We start from the raw sequence: 21,524 nt of genomic DNA, 5'->3' as shown, positions 1-21,524 counted from the left end.
ACAGTTTCAGCTTGGAGAGCTTACCCCTACCAGGTCAGGACAGACCAGATGGCGAGAACTGTGCCCCGGAGCAGAGGTAACAGGATAGCTAACCACAAGCATTCTGTTAGTTCCAGTTATTTTTTTAATTTTTAAGTGGATATTCCCATTGGTCCTCAAGGGGAAACGAGTCTCCAACATGAGATAATTATCTCTAGATAAATCTGGGAAAGGAGACAGACAAAGACACCTGGACATAACAAACGTTTGATTAAATACAGCCTCTCATAACCCTTTTAAATTGATGTGATTTAAACAGACAACGAAGAGCACTCAGAAGTGACTGTTCCCATGGGGGAAGGGCAGAGAAGAGGTGATGAAACAGCCTGAAACAGCCATCGCAATGAACTGCTCCCCCTCTCTATTTTCCTCACCTATTCCTTTTCTCCCCTGTGGTTGCATGCACGTTGCAATACAGCCAAGGTGGTCTGGAGACAGACGTTATTGTCTGTGGTGCATTGTTAATGAGGCATTCAGACACATCACTTTAATTCGGAAAGATGCTGCTGTTTGTAGGTATTCATGTAATTTTCCATCGGATGCTGGAGGGACAGATTCCGAACATCTCAATGTCTGTATGCTGAGAAACCCTTTGACACCATGACTGGCAGATTTATTGTGCCTCTCCCTTTGGTTTTGGCCCTTACTGATGGGACTGTGTCAGATTTAGGTCAAGCTCCGGCAGCTGAATCGGTTGATCTAATGAAAGGTTTTGTTTCTCCCTTAACCCTTATTCCCATAGAAGATCTTAACTGCTACTGCTACTAACTTCGTTTAAACCCTCGGTGTGTTGTGTACTCTACCATGAGTCAGTGTATAAATAGCAGTCCTCAACCTTCAGGCCTTGTTTTACCTCAGTGACTCTCAAGTACTGAATTCACATCGTCGACATTCACATGTCAGCCCAGCCAAGAGGAATCTGCAGTTTTGCCATGACATTGCTTTGCTTTTGCTTGCAGTAAGGTCCAAAGGCAGTATTCCTGCTCAAAGCAGCCTTTGGAAATCTTAACAGTTAATCTGAATATTCAGCAGGCAGAATAGGTCCTGGGAAAGGATTTAGGTTAGTAAAATAAGTAGATAAGACCTTCTGAGCTGTAATATTAAAAAAAAAAAAATAACTGGTTCTTAGGAAGGGATATAAAGTCTCTGGCTTAGGGTCATAAACAAACCTCTAGGTTTTGGGACTTACAAGAAAACTCTTGCTAGGGAAAACTCTTGCTCCCATATCTATTGTGTGCACATTTTATTCCCCCAAGATGGGGCTCACCATGTTTTTTCCCTGTTACAAAGTGCATATTACATATTTGATTTTAATTCCACCCAAGATTCATTTTCCTCTGAATCTACATATCAATGTCTCAGCTTTGGATAAATGATCTTACAAGACACCTGTCAAGTGCACGCTGCTGATACTCAAAGTCAGGTTCTCGCTATTTCAGACTATAAAGCACTTGTCTTCAAACTCCAGCAGCAAGGCAAAGGTCTATCACACATTCAATGTGTAGTTTGCATTGTGCTGACCCCTCCTAAGGCTAACATGTGCAATGCAAAGAAACGCCTTGACCAGTACTTAGTACCAGTACTAAGTAGTCACCACAGATTTATCCATCTCCTCTTTATGTGGAACTTACTCTTCATTCACAACAGTTAAATTCTTGTTGTAACCTTTTGAAGGACTGGATAAACTGCTCAGCTTAAGACAGTGAACTTTCTCCGTTCTCTGCAGCACGTGTGACTCACTCTTTGGAGTGTGGTATGTATTTGTGTTTATACTGCCATGGAAACTGTATTTGTTCTCTGTACAGTAAAGCACATTACAGTGAAAGGGCCATTGATATTAGCATAGACAGAGACTTCATATTCACCACCAAAAATTGACTCCAAGCACCCTGCGCATTCATTTTCCCTTTGAAAAAAAAAAAAAAAAAAGCTGGATGGCAAGTTACCAATGAGTAGCAACTCGTTGGGGCAGCAGAACCTTCTTTGTTGCTTTAGTAACTGGCAAAGTCTTGGCCTTTTTCCAGCAAGCCTGGTGCATGGAGTTGTTAGAAATTATGATGATGATGATGGGGTCTTACAGTGCCCTCCTGTAATGCCCTTCTGCTGAATGGATTTGGTTCCTTGTCAGGCATGTCCTTCAGGAGAATCCAGAACTCCACAGATTTCAGATGAAATCTAAAGGGAGGGGGTGGGGGGGTGGGTGTCACTGCAGATACATACCCAGAGGCAGCTACAGATAAAAAGGAAGCAGACATCAGGCTATCGGTTCAAAATAGCTATTTCAAGTATACCAGTGAGAAGTGCCAGTAGTTCGCTTCTGTGTTTTTCCTCCAGATAAATAAATAGCAGCCCATTTTAATCTTAGATACGCTTTTATACCAAGGTTTGCTAAATTATTTTTCAGCTAGTATGAACAGAATCTAGGTCACCAAAATGCAGCCAGCCGAGATGTAATCCAATAGTTCTTTAACATAAGACAGCACAGTGAATGCACAAGGATTTCCCTACCCTGGTACTTATTCCTGGCACTCCAGTGCAAGCAGAGGAATGTCAGGAGCTGGGATTTGGCTGGAGCAGAGTTAAAAGCTTTACTTTTGGGATGGGGACATAGTGAGGTAGGGGCATGTCAGGAACTTCAAAGGCCACAAGTGCAGAGACTGCATACAATAAATCAGGCTTAATGGAAGAAATTTTCAGGGGTAATTTATATCTTTATGCACAAATATAAAACCAGAATTAAAGTTTTGACATTATATTCTTACCTATCTTGGCTGGATGTTTATGCCCCAGTGGATTTAAACAAAGATGGATGCAATTCAGGTCATTCTGAGCTTAAGTGGGAAGAAATTCTGAAAGGTTTGCCTTCAGTATGCAAGTAAAAATGAAAGAAAATTCAGTGATAACTACACTTGTTAGTTCAGCAAAGGACAGTCACGTGAAAGCCCTGAGAAACCAGATCAATGAACTGAAAGACAACAAATGAGATGAGCCTTCAGCTGTGAAGGGATGGATGTTTTCTCAAATGGGAAGGAATGAGGCAGTTCATGTAAGTGGAATACACCACTCTGAAGGCGTATTCTATTTTTTGCCCAAGGATCTCAGTTTTTCATTTTATCCTGAAATAAGCCATGTAGCTTTCCGCTTCAGGGCGGTTTATTCTCAGCTCTGTATTTTCTTGGAGACCTGATTTTCCAGTGCACTGAACCATCTGCCCATGCTTTACACCACGGCAGAGTGTAAGGAGTGCAGGGCCTGGCATGAAGTGTCAACGCTGCTTTGAACCAGTTGTCCACACAGAAAAGTGTTGCTTAGTAGGGAAATCCTGCTGAGAAAATATTTCAGATTTTCTCTTCTCTTGCAAGTTCCCAGGAGTTCGGAGCACATGAATATTCTGGTCTTCTCTTTATTCTGTGCTCATGCACTCCTTTATCAGCCTCCCGGGACATGAGCAGCCTCGGAGGCTGAAAAATGGATCAAAAAGATGACCTTAAACAGAACCAAGCAGAGGATAAAAACTCTTCCCTGTTCATCTGCCAGCAGATCACAGAGTTCAGTGTCTTGCGAGTGTTCCATGAGCTTTCTGGAACACAGCCTGTGCCAATTGCCATGTACATGTGCAGTTGGCCTCCTGAATGCTAGACGTGCTGGAAAATATACTAGTGTTTAACTTAGATGTGATGCTTGAAAAAACATGTGTATCTTTTGTATCACTTTTGTATTGGAATATTCGAAGCACTGTGAAAAGCATCAGTTAAAAGAAATTCAGGAATTACGTGATTTTAAAAAAAAATATGGTATTGTAAAGAAAACGTTGGGCAGAGCATCCTTGTCTGGGATAATCGCTGGTCTGATTTCACGCAGTTTTTCAAGCTGCCAAATCCATAATGCTCATCAGCAGTCTACTTTGTCTAGACGTGGTAACCCCGGGAGAACAGAAGTCATTCCCTCTTGATGCCTGCTCTCAGTCTATTCCCTACCAAATGTAAAAGATACCTAAAAATGCTGTTGTTCAAAGCTGGCTTGGATAAATCAAGCTCACAGTCAGTTTTCAGCTCAAACAGGCTGAACCTCAGTCCATGTATTAGAAATGTGAAGAGAAAACGCCATCATGTTTTAGCTTATGCCACAAGGAAGAAGTAGTGTCTACACATTACTACTACACAGAACTGAGATAATACAACAAATTATAAAAATATGGCACCAGTAGCAGAAAAGAAATAAAGGCCTTGAGCCACCCAAGCAACACAGAAACCTGCACTCTGAGGCTGAGGCTCTTCTCCAGCACAGATCCTCGTCTGGGGCACAGCAAGAGGAAAGGGAAGTTGGGTCATTCCCTGTACTATTAATAATTGGCGGAGGCAGGCGTTTCGGCTTGTATTCTCCACATGGTGCCATCTATTTGATTTTTCACCACTGACTGGCTGTTCAAACCTACCATATGACACTTGATATGCTTGGGTAGGCTGGGGACATACATACCCCAACCCGGGGCCAGGGGGAACAACCAGCTGGCCAACAGATCCAGCCAGGTTTCAAGAAAAAAATCATAGCTGGGCTAGTTGGTGTGGACGCTAAGAAAGATTCAAGACTGAGGTATCCTGCTCACAGCACGGCGTACCCCATTGGAAGTGATTAACTTTTTGATAAGGTCATTTATTGAATACATTAATATGTTTACTGCCCCATGTTCTACAGATCCTTGAAAAGAGATGCGTTTTTTCTGCTTCCTTAATAGATACAAAACAGAAACACTGAAATGTGTAAAGAGACAGGAAATTTTGAACAATAAAAGATGCTAGAAGGATCAATAAATGTTAACTCTAAAGTGGTTCCCAAACATATATGAAAGGACATATTGCAAATTTCTTATTTAAATTGGATTTTGACACAAAGGTCAGCTTTCCAAAACACCAAGGTTGATTTCTACAAACAAACACAATCCTATTACCAACTATGAAAATGTTTTCCTTCAGAAAATAAAGACCTGGAAAGGCAAAGATTCTAGCCAGTCTTTGTCAATACTCAAGTTTATGGGAAAAAGCAAGTAATTAAGTTTTTCATTCCAAATTTGAAAACACAAAGTAGGTATTTCTCATCCTATTGAGTTCTTTACCATTGCAGAATGATTCAGACAAGCCTTGCTAACCCATTACAGAGGACTCCGCATTTACCATCTAAACAACACATTTTGCACATAAGCTGAGAATTATATATATATATATATATATGAGAAATGCTGAAAAATTCAAAGCCTTTCAAATTCAATGCAGTTATAAAGTCTGATGATACAAAAGCGCCTGTGTTTTTCCTGGCTCACACGTCCATCTGTGTGATTGCCCGTGGTGACAACCGATATCAGAGGTCGCTGATCTGAAGTAAAAGAATCTGTCCCGCAGCGGAGCGCGGCTGCGGCAGCCCTGGTGCCCCTCACAGCCCCTCACAGTTTCCCGTCGCTGCTGTGTTTGCAGACTCCCGACAGCCAAAACGCTGCGAGGGAGAAACTGCTGTTCTGAAAATAAATCCATGCTAAGAATTTTCGACACCTGTTTCTTGCAGCCCTCGAAGCTCCTCCTGACAAAGGGCGTTCTGACCACGGCTCCGCCATGTGCGGGGGTCGGGGCTTGCGGTTGTGGGACCTGTGACATCCCCCGAGGTGGCCAAGTGCCCTCTGGGCCGGGAGGGATGTGCCTTCACGCAACCCAGCCCCGGTTGGAACAAAAATGGGAGAAATCCCCAGCGGCTCGGTTCGGGCCACGGGGGTTAATCCCTGCTTTTTGGGGAGGTGCGGGGGGGGGCGTCTGTCTCTGCAGAGCAGTTCGCGGGATCGGGACCACCACAAACCAAACCGCCCAACTTCCCCGCCGGGAGGAGGGATGACTGCGCTCCCGGCGCTCCCGGGCTGGGTTTGTCTCCCAGGCGAGAACCCTCTCCCCGTCTGACGCCTTTACCGGCGCTCCGGGGGCCAGCGGGGGCATGAGCCCCCCCCCCCGCCCGCTCCCGCCGCCTCCCCGTCCCCGCAGCCCTCCCGCGGACGGGCCGCCCGGCAGCGCGCTCCGCGCTCTGCCCCGCCGGCAGCCGCCGCCCCCGGTGCCGCCCCCCGGCCCCCCCCGCCCGGCCGCCCTCCCTCCCTCCCTCCCCGCCCCGCGCCGCGCTCGGGTGGCGGGGCCGCGCCGAGCCGGGCCATGGACCACCACCTGCGCCGGCTGAAGCAGGAGCTGGTAAGGGGGCGGCGGGCGGGGGGGTCCCCTCACCCCCACCCGGGGCCGGTCCCGCGGTGGCTGCGCGGTGCGCGGAGCTCGGCGGGGGGGGGGGTGGTGGTGGTGGTGGTGGTGTCAGGGGGATAGCCCCGGGGCGGGGGGAGGGGGGGGGCTCCACAGGACGGCAGGTCCCGACCGCATCCAGCCTTCCCCCGGCTGGGGAAGTTCGGGGTCCCCCCCCGCCGCTGGACACTCCTCCCCCCCCCCCCCCCCCCCCGCCCCGGCCGTGGATGGGGCGGCGGGTCTGTGCCCCCCGGGCCGGCCGGTGGGATGCTGCCGGTCCGCCCGGCTGCGGGGAAGAGACACAGTGCACGGGGGGGCGCGGGGAGGGGTAGGGGGACTCCGGGGGGGGGGGGGGGTCACCAGCTCTAAAAGAAAGATGCCAGCATAGATCAGAACTAAAAGAAGCATTTGCAGACACCTCTGATAAAGATTAAGTTTACGGGGATCAAAATGACGCGAAGGGAGGGCACGCTCGCCACCGCCAATTCCCTCTGAAAATACTTCTTCTCTAATAGGGAACCCTTTGTCATAAATCAACACTGTTTTCCCCTCCTCCCGCTCCCCGTCAGGTGTACCCGCACTGGCTCTGCCTGCTCGGGCTTGTCCGCACGCCTCAAGGTGCCGTCGGTGCGCTGGGGCGGGCGGTGGGAAGAACTGACCCTGTCCAGAACCGGGTCCCGTCGCCCAGATACGTAGATAATAAGAACAAAAGGGGAAGAGGAGGCAGAGCAACGTCGGGGGGGTGAAGTTTCTCAATGCACAAAAGCCTCCCAGTTTAGGACTTGGCGGGATGTCGATTTCAGCTGGTATTTGTGCTAACCGGAGTTGTACAAAATGGGCTTACACACAGCATCGCTGTGCTGCCTGCATTATCGGAGACGTTTCGCATGTAAGCGACAGCGCCTGAATCAATAGAGAGACACGCAAAGTCCCGGCGGAGGCCAGGGCAGGATCAGGCACTCGCAGTTGCGCTGGATCCTGCAGACGGGATGCGTCTTGTGAAACACAGGCTTGGGCAGCAGCGCTCTACTCCGAATAAATGTGGCAGCAAAGAGTGACATTTAACCTGCTGGCGTTACCAGTGTTTCCCTGGCAAACAGAGGAGCCGGGGACAAACTAAAACAAAGGGAAATGGGAGTCACTGGTGTGCTGTACCCTGGGTGTGATGAATGAAACGCACGCTGCAAAACAGGACATGTACATTATAATCTGGAAGATCTTTAAAATCTGAATAAGTTGGAAGGTGAGATGGGTAAAAAGAGTAACTTTCAAAAAAGCGTGCTTAGCATAAGGTTCCTAAATCTGTCTTTTGTCTTCTAAACAGATCAGTTTCAGTATCGGAGCAGTATGTTTTTATAGAAGCCTAAACATTGCACCTTTACTTGTGAGTCTAAAATATGCCTATTTTGTAGCGCGCAGCATAACTTCTGAAGAATTTGAATATATGTGAAAGGAAAGCAGCTCCCTCACACTTAATGTGAAAACCAAAAAAATACTTAAAATGAGAAAATTCTGGGTTTGTTCATACCTGTGTTATAATGCAGTAATAATTTTTTTTTAATTGGAAAAGCGTGACAATTTGTATTGCATTAATAAACCGATACCTTAGCCTGCCAAAAATGTATGTATGTGCTTGGCTTAAAAAACTGGGAAGGGGCAGTTGTCACCTTCAGTGGGACTACTTGTGACCTAGCTGAAAGTAGCCTCAATCTTCCTACATTTGGTCTTACTAGTCCCATTCCTTCCGCCTCCCACCCACTAAGTTTTGTTACTCAGACTTAAAAACTTACTTTAACAACAAAGTCTCAGGGTATCAGAGTGCAGTCCTGGAGCTGCTGTGTGCGCAGCGGTGCCAGGACAGCCCACGGGGTGGGACAGCCGGGAGACCCTCAGCCCTACTGCACGCCGTCAGAAGTGATTCCCTTCGGCAGCAGCTTCAGTGAGCTGCAGATTGCATTTAGGGAAGGTTGGAGGACTGTATTCATTAAAACAACCATAAATGATATCCTGAGCAATATCAGCTTTTAAAAATCAATACTGCCAAGATAGGCTGGAATTAAAATAGATTAATGTTTCCTTAAAGACCAGCAAGCAGTGCGATAGACAGCTGGGACCATCTGCATTGAGTGGTGAGTGGGAACCGAACCTTTTGACCCTGCTGCTTTTCCACTTTCTTCATTACTGGGCAGGTCATGCCTCCAGACAACAAATGCACCAGAACCACGACTCATGTGGGAGGAATGGTGGGAATGACTTGGCCAGATGAAGACAATGAGCCACCCCGTGTGCAGCTAAACGGGAGTCCGGTTCCAGGGCATCATTGCGAGTTTAGAGATATGGTGGTTTGGATGGAGGGGTCACGCAGGGAAGTTCTGCAAAAACGCCCTATTTGAGGAAGCAGGCTCGCTGAGGCTGGTCAGTGCCACACGTGAAAGTTAGAGGCCGTTCGATTAGCAGAAGTTTAGTTTGTCTCCGTGTGAACTACTACAGCCTTTGGCTGGATTTGAGGAGGGGATTTTCTCAAAAAAGAGCGGCTGTTGGCACAGCTCCCAGTTCCCAAGGAAGGGTTATCTTCAAGTGCAACTCTATCCCCAACCAGTGTGGGATTCGGGGATTCCAGCTCTGATTTGTCTTTCTCCTGCTTTGTGCATTAAAAACATATTTAACCACTCCTGTGCTTGGTTGGGGCTGCTGGTGTGCCCAGACGCTCCAGCACACAGCCTGTGCGCTGCGATCACACCGCGCTTTGCCAGACAAGTCAGGGATGAGCGTGGGGCTGGGCGTGCTTACATCGGTCCTCCCGTTCCCTCTGGGAGAGCTCTGCCAGCTCTGCCGTGGGTCCCGAGGATGAATCTGACCCGTTCCGTTCGATGAGAACTCGCCTGTTCCAATCGCCCGTTTTCCATAGTAAGCTGATAGTTTCTGGCATGTGTGGTGTCCCTTTGATTGGAATCCATTCAGAAGCTTCCACATGCAAATGCCTCGCAGCCAGGAGAGCCTCAGCTGACACAGCCATTCATCCCCACCGGCTGCCGGACCGGGGCAGCTCTGCAGGCGATTGATGCCGAAGCCGGGGTCCTCGTCCCGGTGCCGGCACCAGCCTCTGGAGCCATTTTGGACAAGCTGCGCCGGCTCTCTGCACCTCGGTCTCTGTATGTAGGAAATACAGAAGACCTTGTTCACCTCCTCTGGAAAGCCCCTGGAGATTTACGGACACGGTGTGGTTTGCGAGAATATGCAGTGCTGGTTTGTAGGTCTGGTGTTGGAAAAAGTTGTGCTTCTCCACTCCTTCTGTCATCTGTCCTTTGTATGGCAGTTGTGCAATGTGCCACAGAGCTTGTGAATATTCCATTAATGCAATTAATCCCCATACTAAAAGTCCTCTTGACTTTACCAGCTGGATTCAGAGTCTGCAAACATCATTCTGAAGCACAGAAATATGATGTCTGCTTTCCGAGTTACAGAATGTTATCGCAGCTGAAAGATCAGATTTAACAAGAATTGTCTTGCTCGGGGATTAGCAGAGAGGAATTTCATTTCCGTGTCTCACGCTGCAGATGGCATTACCTCCGTACACTTTCTGACACGGGGATTGTTTGCATTTATACATAGTAACATCAACATACGCACCAAGGGATTGGGGTTTCCAGGCTCTTCTACAGTAAGAATAAATCACTTACTATCTAGCTGGGGACTGGTGAGTTCATGGGGCAGATTTATCTTGCACTTGGGGTTTGTATGGCTGCAAGAGGTGAGGGGTCGCAGTCAAGTTAGCTCCAGTTGTAACTTTACTTTGCATGTTTTGGTCTTTCTTGAGGAGTCCGGGATATTTCTGCGTTTTTTGTTGCTTTTTTTCTAGGGGGAAAAGTATTAAAGTAGGTTTTTAAAACAAACCCCACCACTCTGCCGTGAACTTTGGAATGTTCTCCCTGCACATTTGTCATAAGTGAATCAAATTATTGAGTCTGATAGAGTCTGACTTCCTTCTTACATTAATTTATGTCCTGGTAGACAGTGTTTCTTGCTATGAATATCTTGCAGGAATAGAACATTTGGTCTGAGTGAAGAATACAGCCAATTATTTTTACTCTGTCTCACACTGGGTCCTATTCTGGTAACTGTGTCATGCTCGAGAAGGAGTAGGCTGGGTGTTCATTACTGCTCCATTTGTGTCTCTGCCGACAAAACGGTCCCTTTAAGGGTGGCTTTACCCATGGCTGCTGGAGGTGGCGTTAGAAACTTGGGTGGTTATCACAGAATCTCCTTCCTTGGTGTTGCCTTAAGGGAAGGTGCAAAAGAGTAACTTGACAGCGGATGTCCTGTCACATATAACCCAGGGAGAGGAAAAGCAGGCAGGGGCTTTGTTCGCTTGTTCATTTCCAGAGAACGCTCCTAAAGATGACAGTGGATTTTTTAGGGTCCCAGCTGCACATGTTCAGGAGCGCTGAAGACCACATCCCCCAGAGAAGCAGACCACTGGGCTGAAAGTCAACACTTTTAACCCTCATCTTCAATGGTCAGTCTGTACATTGAGGCTTGTGCTCTCTCTTATCACTGGGCAGTGAGTAAAAGTCTGAAGGTTGAAGTTGGTTTTGGTGCATTTATTTCCTGGTTGTAGAGAACAGATTTTCGAATTTGCCTTTAAACATAGCAAGTGTGATTGGGATTGGGAAGCACAGAAAAATATCATCGCAATGGATGGGAAGGCAATCGAGTAAGGAAGATAGTTAATTGAGTGATGTGAACCATGTCTTTTGTGGTTAACATCTGTTTAAGAACTATTTAAACTATTGGGAAAAAAAAATCTTTGGTAAAGGTTCAGCATCCTTCCTCTCTCAGCTAAACTGTGAGCTCACAGTTAACATCCTCAGTTACGCCTAAAACACTCTGGAAAGATGAGGCAAAAAAAGAGACTTGAAATTTGTGTGATAAAATGCAAGGACAAAAAGAAGATTGCAGGCCCTGGGCATCCATCGAGGGACGGAGAAGAAAGGTGCAACGTGAGGCTGGCAAGCAGCGCTCCGAGCCGTGCAGCGCTCCCAAGAGCTGTGCCCAGCCACAACTGCAGGCTTGTTGAAGATTAATCTAGTTAGTGACCCAGAGGAAAACACGGAAACAATATGATCAGCTCAGCAGTTCTAAAATAATTTTGGCCTCTCTTATGTCATCCTCTTTAAATACCAATTGTTTGTTGCTGGTTCTGTTGCCCATCAGCACTATTATTAAGAACTGCTATTTGCCATTTGTTCTTTCCTGTCCTCTTAGCAATGACTTCCTCTCTTTGCGTTTCTTCTGCCTTAGAGCCGGACATCTGTCTTCCTCCTCGTTACAGCAAACACGCTCAGAGCTCTTCTGTTGAGTTCTCTGAGCTCAGCTGAAAGCCGTGGCCCGTTAGCTGCGTTTTGCCTTTTCTCCCGTCAGCATCACAAAGCTGCTGCAGTGCCGGGCAGGCCAGATGTGCGGATGGGCTGGGAATACGGACAGCTGTGGCTCCAGGGCATGGATGGGAACTGAACTCTGAGAACTTGGTGAATGGAGATACTAATAGGAAAACATGAGCTCCCAAAGCGGGTTAAAAAAGTTACTTATTTACCCGTGAAGTGGGAAGTGACGAGTGAAATCTCCCTTATTTGTAGTCTCCGGTATTTGGGTTTGAATTTGATAAAATGCCAGAAACTGCCGGAGGATGTTCCTTGGGGCACGGTGTCCTCCTGCCGTGTTAATCAGTGGTGGAAGATCATTGATTTATAAACTGTGTAAACCAATTGCGGTTGTAGTTCTGGGAATAAGTATTTTGAGGGAATCATTAAAGAGGCCCGGCTCACAAAGTGAGCGATACCTTCGCTGCTCAGAATTGCCGGTGTAAAAAAGCTCCATAGCTGAACTCTGCTACTTTTGCAAGATGCTCACTGCTTTATTTGGGGTTTTTCCCCCCGTCACGTTGAATATTCCCTGATGATCATTTAAAAGTGCTTGAAAAGCTTTTGAATGTCGTACCTCCGTTTTCAGTGTCCGGAGTGACTGTAGTTGAAGCAAGCTTTGCTTCGGAGAAGCGTTTAGCCAGAGCTGCCCCGTCCCTGCCCTCACTGGAGGGTTGATCTGGAGGTAATACCTTACTGCTGGAGGAGAAACATTTTTCGTGGCACACTGAATCCCAGCCGCCGAGGTGGAACACGCGCGTCACAACGGCGCTCAGCCCTGCGCGTACTTGTCTTGCTACAGAAGGCATCTGTGTTGGCTTGTTCAGAATAAGACTGCAACTTTTTCCTGCCAATTTTTAGGGACTGCAAAAGTTTCAGGAATAATAATGAGATGCAATTTGAGGCATCTGATTTTTAACTTGTATAAAGTCGAACATCTGCAAATTGTCATAGTTCTAATTTGGCTTTTCTTGGTGCCAAACAGCCGCTTGCATTGAGGCACACAGTGTCCCAAATTAGACCCCCAGAGTCCCTTGAAATGCTGACGTATTCGTGCGCCCTGAGCAGAGCCCAGCAGGTACAGGGCGGGAGGGTGCCGGTGAGCGAGGTCTGTGCCCGCCCCGGAGCTGTGCGGTGAGAGCGGTTCCCCTGCTCTCTGCAGCACGGCTGAGCGCGGGGCCGATTCGACAACAGGTTTGAGATTTACAGCTCACAAACATGCACGAGAGAGAGCATCTCCTGATGCCCCGTGGTGGCCAGCTTGCATAATGTCACTTGCGTAACCCCGGCAATACGGTCGGGGTCTCTCTCCATGCCAAACTAAGGCTCTCTGGGGTTTTGTGTCATGTTCACGCTCTGTTTGGAATTGCACTGTAGTTCATCACAAATTCCAGTTCCTTCTACACGCAGCGTGTGACCGCAGAGCCAGCGCGGCTACGAGGGCTGTCCCTTCAGCCTCGAGCCCCCATCACCCTGCAGTCACAGCATCCGTTGGACTCCCAGCCCAATCTGCTGGGTTGTTTGCAGAAACTTTCTTTCCTGCAGCAGCCCAGATAGTTCCGTCTTGAACCTTCGCCAGGGTGGTGGTCTCTCCTCTGGGGGAGAGCGTTCCTTTTCTGGAGAGTCTCAGAGAAGCCAGTCAGAACTTGGGAGAACTGGGATCTCCTTGGCAAAGAGGAGGGTTACACACTGCCAGTTACACACTGGAGAAGAAACTTCCATATTATTTTTTCTTTTCTCTCCCGAGTTTTCTCTCCAGGGTGAGTACTCTTAATTACCACAGGGTAATTACTAGTGGATGAAATCCAAGCCCCGCAGGACTGTTTGGTCACCAGGCAGTGACTTCATTTTGGGCTGGGTTTCACTCCCTCTTCGGTTCTGTAAAAGACTGAACAGATACCACGAAGAACAAAAGATAAAGCAGAGGGGTTTTTTGCTTTGTTTTTTTAAGTTGCACAACCCGAAGTTTTAGCAGTCTTTGTCAGCAGAGTTAAAAGCCTCAGGATCTGTAAAACGCTGCTGTTGATGGTGGGATCCACGTATGCAGAGGGACACAGAGGCTGAGCCCGGAGGGCAGGAGTCCTCCCACCCCAAAGCAGGTTGCTGAAACCAGACAGACCAGTCACATCCCAGAAGTGCCCATGTCGAGGGGCCGGCTCAGCCCAGCCCTCAGCATCGGGGAGAAGTGTCCAAACCTCGCAGTCATTGATGGGAAGGTGTCTCCACAGATGAGAACATCTCCGCTCCTCCTCCGGTGGCTGGGGCTCCCCAGGCTGGTGCTGGCACCAGCTTTGGCAGAACCAGCTCGTTTGTTCAGAAGGAACAGTGCTGGAGCCCGAGGTCGCGGGGCTCAGGTTCTGTCTTGTTGGGGGGAGACAGGATCTGCCAGTGAGAAACGGCCACACTGACGATAAGCGCTGCCTATGAAATGTTAATGCTTAGTAGAGCCTTGCTGGATGAGGCATGCTTTGTAACGATCCCACCCATCGTGGGGGAGTTAATTGAATCAATGAGGTGAACAGCGGAGCCGTCCAGCATATGCCGAGGGTTTGATGAGCCCAGTCGTTAGCACAGGACCCTCGTCACTCACCGTGCCGTGATTACAGCGCTGCGCCTGCCAGGGGATTTGGTGGGAAGTGGCCAATGAGGGGCCAGGCTGGCTCCAAATCCAGCTTGTTCAAAGCCCCAGATAAAACAGACTTCCATTAATAAGGCGAGAAAGGTTAGGAGGAGAAGCATTACAGCAAATCTGGAGAGGTAAGGTGATAGTTTTGTCTGAGGCTTGTGGAGCATATGGCCCCGGCTTTTGTACGGGCAACCCCGGAGCTCGGCCAGTCTGTAAGTGGGGCGTTATTTGCATGTCTGCAGAGGCAGAGGTTTATTTGCTGATGTTAAAAAATTAGATAGCTGGAGGCACTGGAGAGGGTAATCAGGGAGCTAAACAGATTTTCTCTATCTTCATAGCTTGTGTGCTCGTTCCGGGTGATAAATAAGTTTCTTGGGAGTGACGCTCTGAAAAACCATTGTAACTTGCCGGCTGGTCTTAGGTTCTGGGCTTCTGAGATGGAGATTTGTGGTCAGAAACTGTCGAGGAGCTTTCGGCTTCTGGAGCTAGGTTGTTACAGAGGATCCAGTGTTTTGATGACTGCGCTTTCTCACTGGTCAGATCCACGTAGAGAAATGGAAATAGAGCGAGTAATTGAACTAACTTAGTTAAAATGGAGAGATAAGAAAGTAAAGCTTGATAATGTAAAGCTGAACATAAGATGTATCTATCTGTCCTTTTTCACCCTAAGCTTGAGATCTGTTGCTGTACAAAAATTGTGACGAGCCTTTAAAACGGTTTGTGGCAGCGTAGGCTGAAGCTTTTCCTAGACAGTGGTAATCTCTTCTGCAAACCACCTCACATCAATGTGACATGTCTTCACCTCCAGCCCTGCCGTCCCCTGCTGTTCCTCCCTCTCCTTCCCGCGCCCCACTCCCCCTCCCTGCTAAAAGGACAGAAAAAGTGGCAGCTGTTGGAAAGTATAGCCCATTTGTTTTATGATGCCGCTTTGGGAATATGATCCAGATCCTACGTGAGAAAGCAACAGAGCGACAGAGGAGAGGGGGAGTTCAGAAGCTCTGGAAAATGACTTGCTTATTTTAAGTCTAGTATAGAAAGTTAAATCTTTATAGCAAGGTTCAGGGATAAAGCAGAGCTGCTACTAACGGTCCTAGCTTGGCTTGCTAGTCTAATGTAAGTAATTTTAGAGTTTGTTGGTTGTTTGGTACAAGATTTCCAGTGCATCGAAATGTCTTTGCTTGTCCTCTAGTAAGAGGTGCCTGTAAGGAGGCTGTTAAGATCTGACGACGCGTTATATAGTAACAACGTGATTCTTACTGGGGTTTGTTTTTAATTTACTTCAGCACTTTAGGTAAAGAAACAAGGTTCTCCATGGAAAGCGCTTCTGTTCGTTATTCTGACTCCTGATTTCAGTTACTTACAGGGCACAAAAGACACAAAAGGAGAAGAATATGCTAAAACTGGTGGCAGCCAAAACCATTCATAGTTGTACGCCTTGGGTTTCTGCCAAGCAATTAATGGAAACTGAAGCTATTTATTTTTGTTGTCAGGTCAAAAAATCCACTCCTCCTGTCAGCTTCTCTTATTCCTAGAGGGAAACTCATAGACAATCTAAGAAATATCTAATTGCTGTTGCATGAAATGGATGTACTACAGGTAGGATGCACCTAAAATGCAGTCAGTGGGAAGAGGGGATGTTTCGGAAAGCGGCTCAGCCCAGCTCTCCTGCCCTTTGGGCAAAATTCTCTTGCTCTCTCCTGGCTCCTGGGGACACTGACTCCATGTCTGCTTCCTTCCCTCGCAGCTATCCATGAAGGAGGTCGGAGACGGGCTGCACGAGCAGATGAACTGCATGATGGGTGCGCTGCAGGAGCTGAAACTCCTCCAGGTCCAGACGGCTTTGGAGCAGTTGGACATCTCAGGGAGCCGAAGCACCGTTTCTGGCACCGAGCAGCACCAGTGCTGCCGCAGCAGCAGGGATGTCCCCAGGGCCCGGCGGGACGAGCAGCTGCCAGGGGAGGTGTCGGTGGAGGAGCGCTGCCCCACGTCCCTCGCGTGTGCCGTGCCACGGCCAGTGGGTTTGTCCCATCCCGCTGGGCTCCTGGAGGGTGGCCACCTCAGAGACACCCCCTCCTCCTTCTGGAGCCTCTGCAGCGAGGATGTTTGTCTCCCAAAAGGACCTTCCTCTGTGTCCATCAGAGCAGAGCACGTCCGCCCAAGGACATTCGAGCCCAGTAGCCAGGGCACAGCTGGGGGGTGGCCGGCATGCCAGGAGTGCCCGGGATGTGACGATGGCCATGACTGGACATCCTCCCTAATGTCCCAGAGCAGGAACCGGCAGCCGCTGGTCTTGGGGGATAACATCTTCGCAGACTTGGTTGGGAACTGGTTGGATCTGCCAGAGCTGGATAAGAAGGGGGAGAAGAGTGAGGCGTCTCTGTCCATGAGCAGATCCCAGGAGCTCTGCAGGAAGTTCTCCCTCACAGCCAACATCTTCAAGAAGTTCCTGAGGAGCGTTCGGCCAGACCGAGACAGGCTTCTCAAGGAGAAACCTTGCTGGCTTCCACCTGAAGACAAACAGCCTGAAATTTCTAAGAGACCCAAAAAAATTAACAAACTCAAGGGGACATTTTACTTCCCGCTTCATGGGAACATCCAGAACCATCACAGCAAAGCGGAGAGGTGCCCAAAGGCAGAAAGCAATAGCGAGAAGCCCAAAATTGGCACCAAGAAAGTCCATGATACCATAGACTACACCCAGTCTGGGTTTGACATCAATACAGCTGTTTGGGTCTGAGTTTGTCAGTGTTCTCTGCTCTGCCGAGCGTTTGTTCCTCTCTGGGGAGGAGTTGGAGGCCATACACAGCTTTTCAGGAGAGCCCGAGCTCTCAATATGGACTGAGATGAAAGAGAAGTCCTCTGCAAAACGCGCTGTGGGCTTCGGTCGCCTGCAAGTGGCATTTTCCAGAGAACTACAGCTTCAGGGGCAGTCGGAGCAGCAGCGACACAGCCCCATGTGGGGGACTCTTGGGGACCCATCTTTGCAAAAATAATCGGAATCTTCAGCAGCGTTAGGGCGAGTGGGGCCACAGACAGCCGGCTCCTGGGGCTTGGCTTCCAGCAGCCACTTTGGGCCCATTCCGTCATCTGTAGGTAAAATAGCTGCAACACAAAATTCACTGTGTGCATGTGTGTGTATGAGTGTGCAAATATATATATAGTTTTTTAAAAAAAATCTATTCCTGCTTGTGTGCACTTACAGCTGGGTGATAAACCAGGCAAATCAAGCCTTGTACCTGAAGCACTTGTTATTTAAATTGAAAGAAATAAGTCTGAATTTATAAGACTGGCACAGTTGCTAAGCGGGGGGTTGAACCTCAGCCTCGTGGCACTGCAGCCGTGGGGTTCCCCCCTCCGAGCGGCATCTCCATAGCGCTCCCAACATCTCTCCTTCCCCTGCCAGTTAAACCAGTAGGACACAGGGCTCCTTTCATGGAAGTTTGTGACCCTCAAGCTCTCGGCGGGTTTTGCTTCTCTCCCGGTGCCCTTCTCCCCACAGGTCGCACCAGATACTATGTTGCAAAAGTTTATTGTTGAGGTTGCACTGAGATACAAAGTTGCAACAGACGTTTGTTGTTGTTGTTTCCTATTGCTGTTGTGTACAAACTTCGTCTTGACAGAACCGAGTTCTTCCGTGTCCAGCTCTCCAAGAGTTCCCAATAAAGTGGCATCAGTCTCCAGCGCGCTGTGGGGCCGTCTCCATCCTGGGGCCACCCTCAGCTCTGCTCCTCTCCAGCGCAGAAGCTTCTGGGTTTTCACCATCATGAAACCCCGGCGGAGCCAGTGCGAGAGGTTGGGCTGGTGGGGCCGGCGCCGGGAACACGTGCGGGTCGCGCCAGCCTGTTCCCAGCCGGGAGCGGGGACGCTGGGGAGCAGCCAGGAGAGTTTCCATTCAAGGAGAGGTTATAAATCATAGCATGGAGAAGGGCCGCAGCCAGAGGTCCCTGCCAGGGTGCCAGCGCTGCTCCGGAGGCACGTCCCGCTGCAGCCCATGCACATCCCCGGGAGCCTTTGCTTCAACACCCATCTCCTCCCCCAGCAAAGGGAAAAGCAGAGGGAGAAGTGTTTGGGGGGGTAATCGCTGCCGAGGGAAGGGCCTCGGAGCCATGGGGCCATGCGGGTCCTGCCACAGCCTCCTGCCCACCACGGGCCCTCTCCTCACTGTCCCCAGGAGTTTAAGGTGACCGAGGTGCGTCCCCAGCGGCTCCGCGAGCCCCAGTGCGGAGACAGCGCAGAGCCGGCGGTCGCATTGTGGCCCCCGTGTCCATTAGCCCGGAGCCTCACCAGCCGCTCGGGGCGCGCAGTGCAGCAGGGTTGGGTTGCAAAAACCTGTTCCGCTCACTCCAAGTTTAGGAAGGGCTTACATGCGAGCAGTAGTATTATTTTTTTTAAACGTGCAATTCTATTCCTGTAGTGACTTCCCAAGGCAGAGAGGCCAGTGGAGCAGAGGCATGGAGAGAGATTTTTTTTTTTCCCCCCTCGCAAATTAAATATAGGCACAAGACAAGCCCCGTTTCTGCCCATACAAGGAGAGGAGAGGAGTGGGTCAGCATCTGAAAGCTGTGCTCAGCACTTTTTCAGGAACCTAAGCTGCAAGCAAGCATTTGTTTTTCCTCCTCGCAGGCTTTAGGTCTAGTTGTTTTCCCCCTTCCTTTCTCCGAATGCTGAAAGGCTCTTTCTGAAGCATTTTGTTTTCCTCCTCTTTTATCAGTAGTTCGTCCTGTTTGTTACAAATACGCCCTCCCAGCTGCCACCAACCTTTCTATAGGCTCAGCAAAGAGGAGAGGGAGCTTTCTATAAGCAGTAGCACAAGAGAGAGCAACAGCTTTTCCTACACTGCCCTCAGTGCCTGGAGAGCACAGCCTCACCCCAGGGCTGCCCAGGCGCACCCGGGCACCCAGCCACGGCCGGGCTGGCGGCGGGGAGCACCGAGCACGGCGGCATTGCCCTGTGGCACCCCCCATCCCCAGGAGCGCGTCCCCGCCGTACCTGCCTGGCACCGAAGGCTGAGCCCCACGGAGAGAGGAGCACCGTGCTGGATGGGGAGAGGCTCTGTGGAGCTGAGCACCCACACCAGGGGCTTGTTATGCTTGTCGCTGAGGATCTCCCTCAGCTGTGATGAGGGGGGTGGGCAGCAGGGAAGGGGCCAGGCTGAGCACCACGGGGCAGGGCCAGGGACGGGGACGGGGCCAGGGCCAGGGATGGGGACAGGGACGGGGCCACGGCCACGGCCACAGCACCACTTCAGCTGAGAGATGAAGGGGGCATTTCCGCAGGTGGTTACCCCTACAAGGCCAGGTATTATCCAGGAACCAGGATGTGTTTATGCAGGACATGGGGAGATCTGGAGCCCAAAATGTACGTTGGGACGCTAGTCCGTGGGCAAAGCGGTTCTCAGAGATTTGTGGCCCCTGGCCAGCCCCCTCCTCCAGCCCCCCGTAGGGGCTGCGCAGCGCAGGGCTTTAGAATGCAAACCAGTTTGCCAGCACAGGTGGTCCCAGGCCGTGCCGGATCCCCCACCCCAGCAGCTGCCGTGGTGCCGCTCCCCCCATCGACGGGGTCTCGCGAGGAGCCGACGGGAGGTTTCTCTTGAGAAAAAGCAGTTCTGGCCCCGCGTGCTCCCGGCAGCTGCCCTGGCCCACGGGCCAGCGCTGGGTCATCCCGCCCCCGCACGCGCGTGCTGCGGAGCGGCTCAGGGATCAGCTGCTCAACCCAACCCGCTCGGTCCCGCTCAGAGCAAACATGGGTGTTTCCAGTCTCACGTGGAAAGGGCAGCTCTTGGCCCCAGCTGCCACCCACGTGTTCCTTTCCCACCCAAAACAATCGCTGCTGCTGCAGCCGGCGCTGCCGACCCCGTGCCCGCTCCCACCCGCAGCCCCGAGGGGGGGTCAGAGCCCATGGGGGTTCCCAGCACCCCCCGGTACCCCCTGCTGCTCCCGCCGCTGCTGCCCGCAGTTGCCCACCAGGCGAGCGGTCAGCTTTGGGGACCACAAAGGGTGAACGCCGGCCCGAGGACAGAGGTGGTGGTGGTTGCTTAATTTCTTCTTTTTCCAAAGGAACAGATTCCTACCGGGCACTTTGCCCCGACAGCTGACCGAATGCCCAACATGGCCTCAAATGTAGTTATGTTCTCTCAGCTTCTGAAGTGTATCTTCAAAGGATGTTTTGCATCGAAATAGGATTTTCCAGGGTGTTTGCAGTGACAAATTCAGCGTGACCTGGGCTTCAAATTGCAAGTAAATGTAGCTGGATCTCAAAGTTCTTAAGAGAAAGAAGAAATTTAATAAATATTCTTTAAGAGGCATTCAAATAATAAAGAATATCAGCCAAGCCAGACGTCCTACCTAATTTAGTCTCCAGAGCAGGATCTGCTAATAGATCAGGGCAGGATTTGTCAATTACCATTTCACTTCTCTGGGGACTTTTCCTGAAATTATAATGGCTTTTTCTCCTCTTTTTTCATGAAGCTGCCATGAAATAGTTCCCCGTTATTAAGTATGAAACCTACCTAATTAGCACAATGACAGTCTTTAATGAGGCCCTGGCTGTGTTCTGCATCTTCGATAGGAACAGTTAATACCAAACACAGGACAATAATTATAGAAACATGTTCCCCCGTGATCTTGCCCCGTGGAAGGCAGCAATGGCAGACGAGGCTTGGCCGTTCAGATTGATTAGCAGTCTGTTCTTGGGGTGTGTTAAGCCACGATGGGATCGAATGCACTGGAGTTAATTTGACGCCGACCACACGCAAACAGCAGGGATTAATAACCCGGGACGAGGGGAGCTGCTCCTCACTGCCCCCCGGTGTTTGCGGCCGGGGGGAGGCGGGGGGTGCCGGACCCCTGCGCAACGCCTCCTGCGCGAGCGGGCGGAAGGCAGGGGCAGGTCGGCGGAGGACAGCGTGTGCCATGCTGGTGGGGCCGGCAGCACTCCCCTTCCCCTTCTCCTGCCCGGCCCAGGGCGGGATGCGCAGCACAGCCCAGCCCCTTCCAAAGCCCACCTCGCACAGCACCGTCTCTGCCACCCCCGAGCGCCTCCGGCACCAGTGAAGTGGACGGGTGCTGGATCTGGCCCGTGCGGACTAATGTGTAGAGGGGATTTGGCTCTTAACATTAATAGAGTGCTTTTCCAGGAGCTGCTGCTCTCTGCCTCCCTGGGCTTCCCCTTCCCCGCCAG

At 50.2% G+C, this 21,524-nt stretch overlaps 1 protein-coding gene across 1 annotated transcript; it reads left to right on the top strand.

The window, feature by feature from the left end:
* Positions 1–6,218: 6,218 nt before the first annotated feature.
* On the top strand, positions 6,219–17,101 carry INKA2 (inka box actin regulator 2). The gene is made up of 2 exons (XM_082494469.1): positions 6,219–6,257; positions 16,090–17,101. The coding sequence occupies exons 1-2, from the start codon at positions 6,222–6,224 to the stop codon at positions 17,080–17,082; spliced, it is 1,029 nt and encodes a 342-aa protein (XP_082350595.1). The 5' UTR covers positions 6,219–6,221; the 3' UTR covers positions 17,083–17,101.
* The last annotated feature ends 4,423 nt before the right edge of the window (positions 17,102–21,524 follow it).

Source organism: Vanellus vanellus (assembly GCF_965231255.1).
Source record: "Vanellus vanellus genome assembly, chromosome: 23".
Lineage (NCBI taxonomy): Eukaryota > Metazoa > Chordata > Aves > Charadriiformes > Charadriidae > Vanellus > Vanellus vanellus.
This window is presented reverse-complemented; position numbering and strand designations above follow the sequence as displayed.

What these genes read in the sequence shown, in the direction of transcription:
- INKA2 (XM_082494469.1), top strand. Translation starts at nt 6,222, where the DNA reads ATGGACCACCACCTGCGCCGGCTGAAGCAGGAGCTG. An exon ending in GCCGGCTGAAGCAGGAGCTG is followed by an intron (nt 6,258 to 16,089) that starts GTAAGGGGGCGG and finishes CTTCCCTCGCAG; the next exon opens with CTATCCATGAAGGAGGTCGG.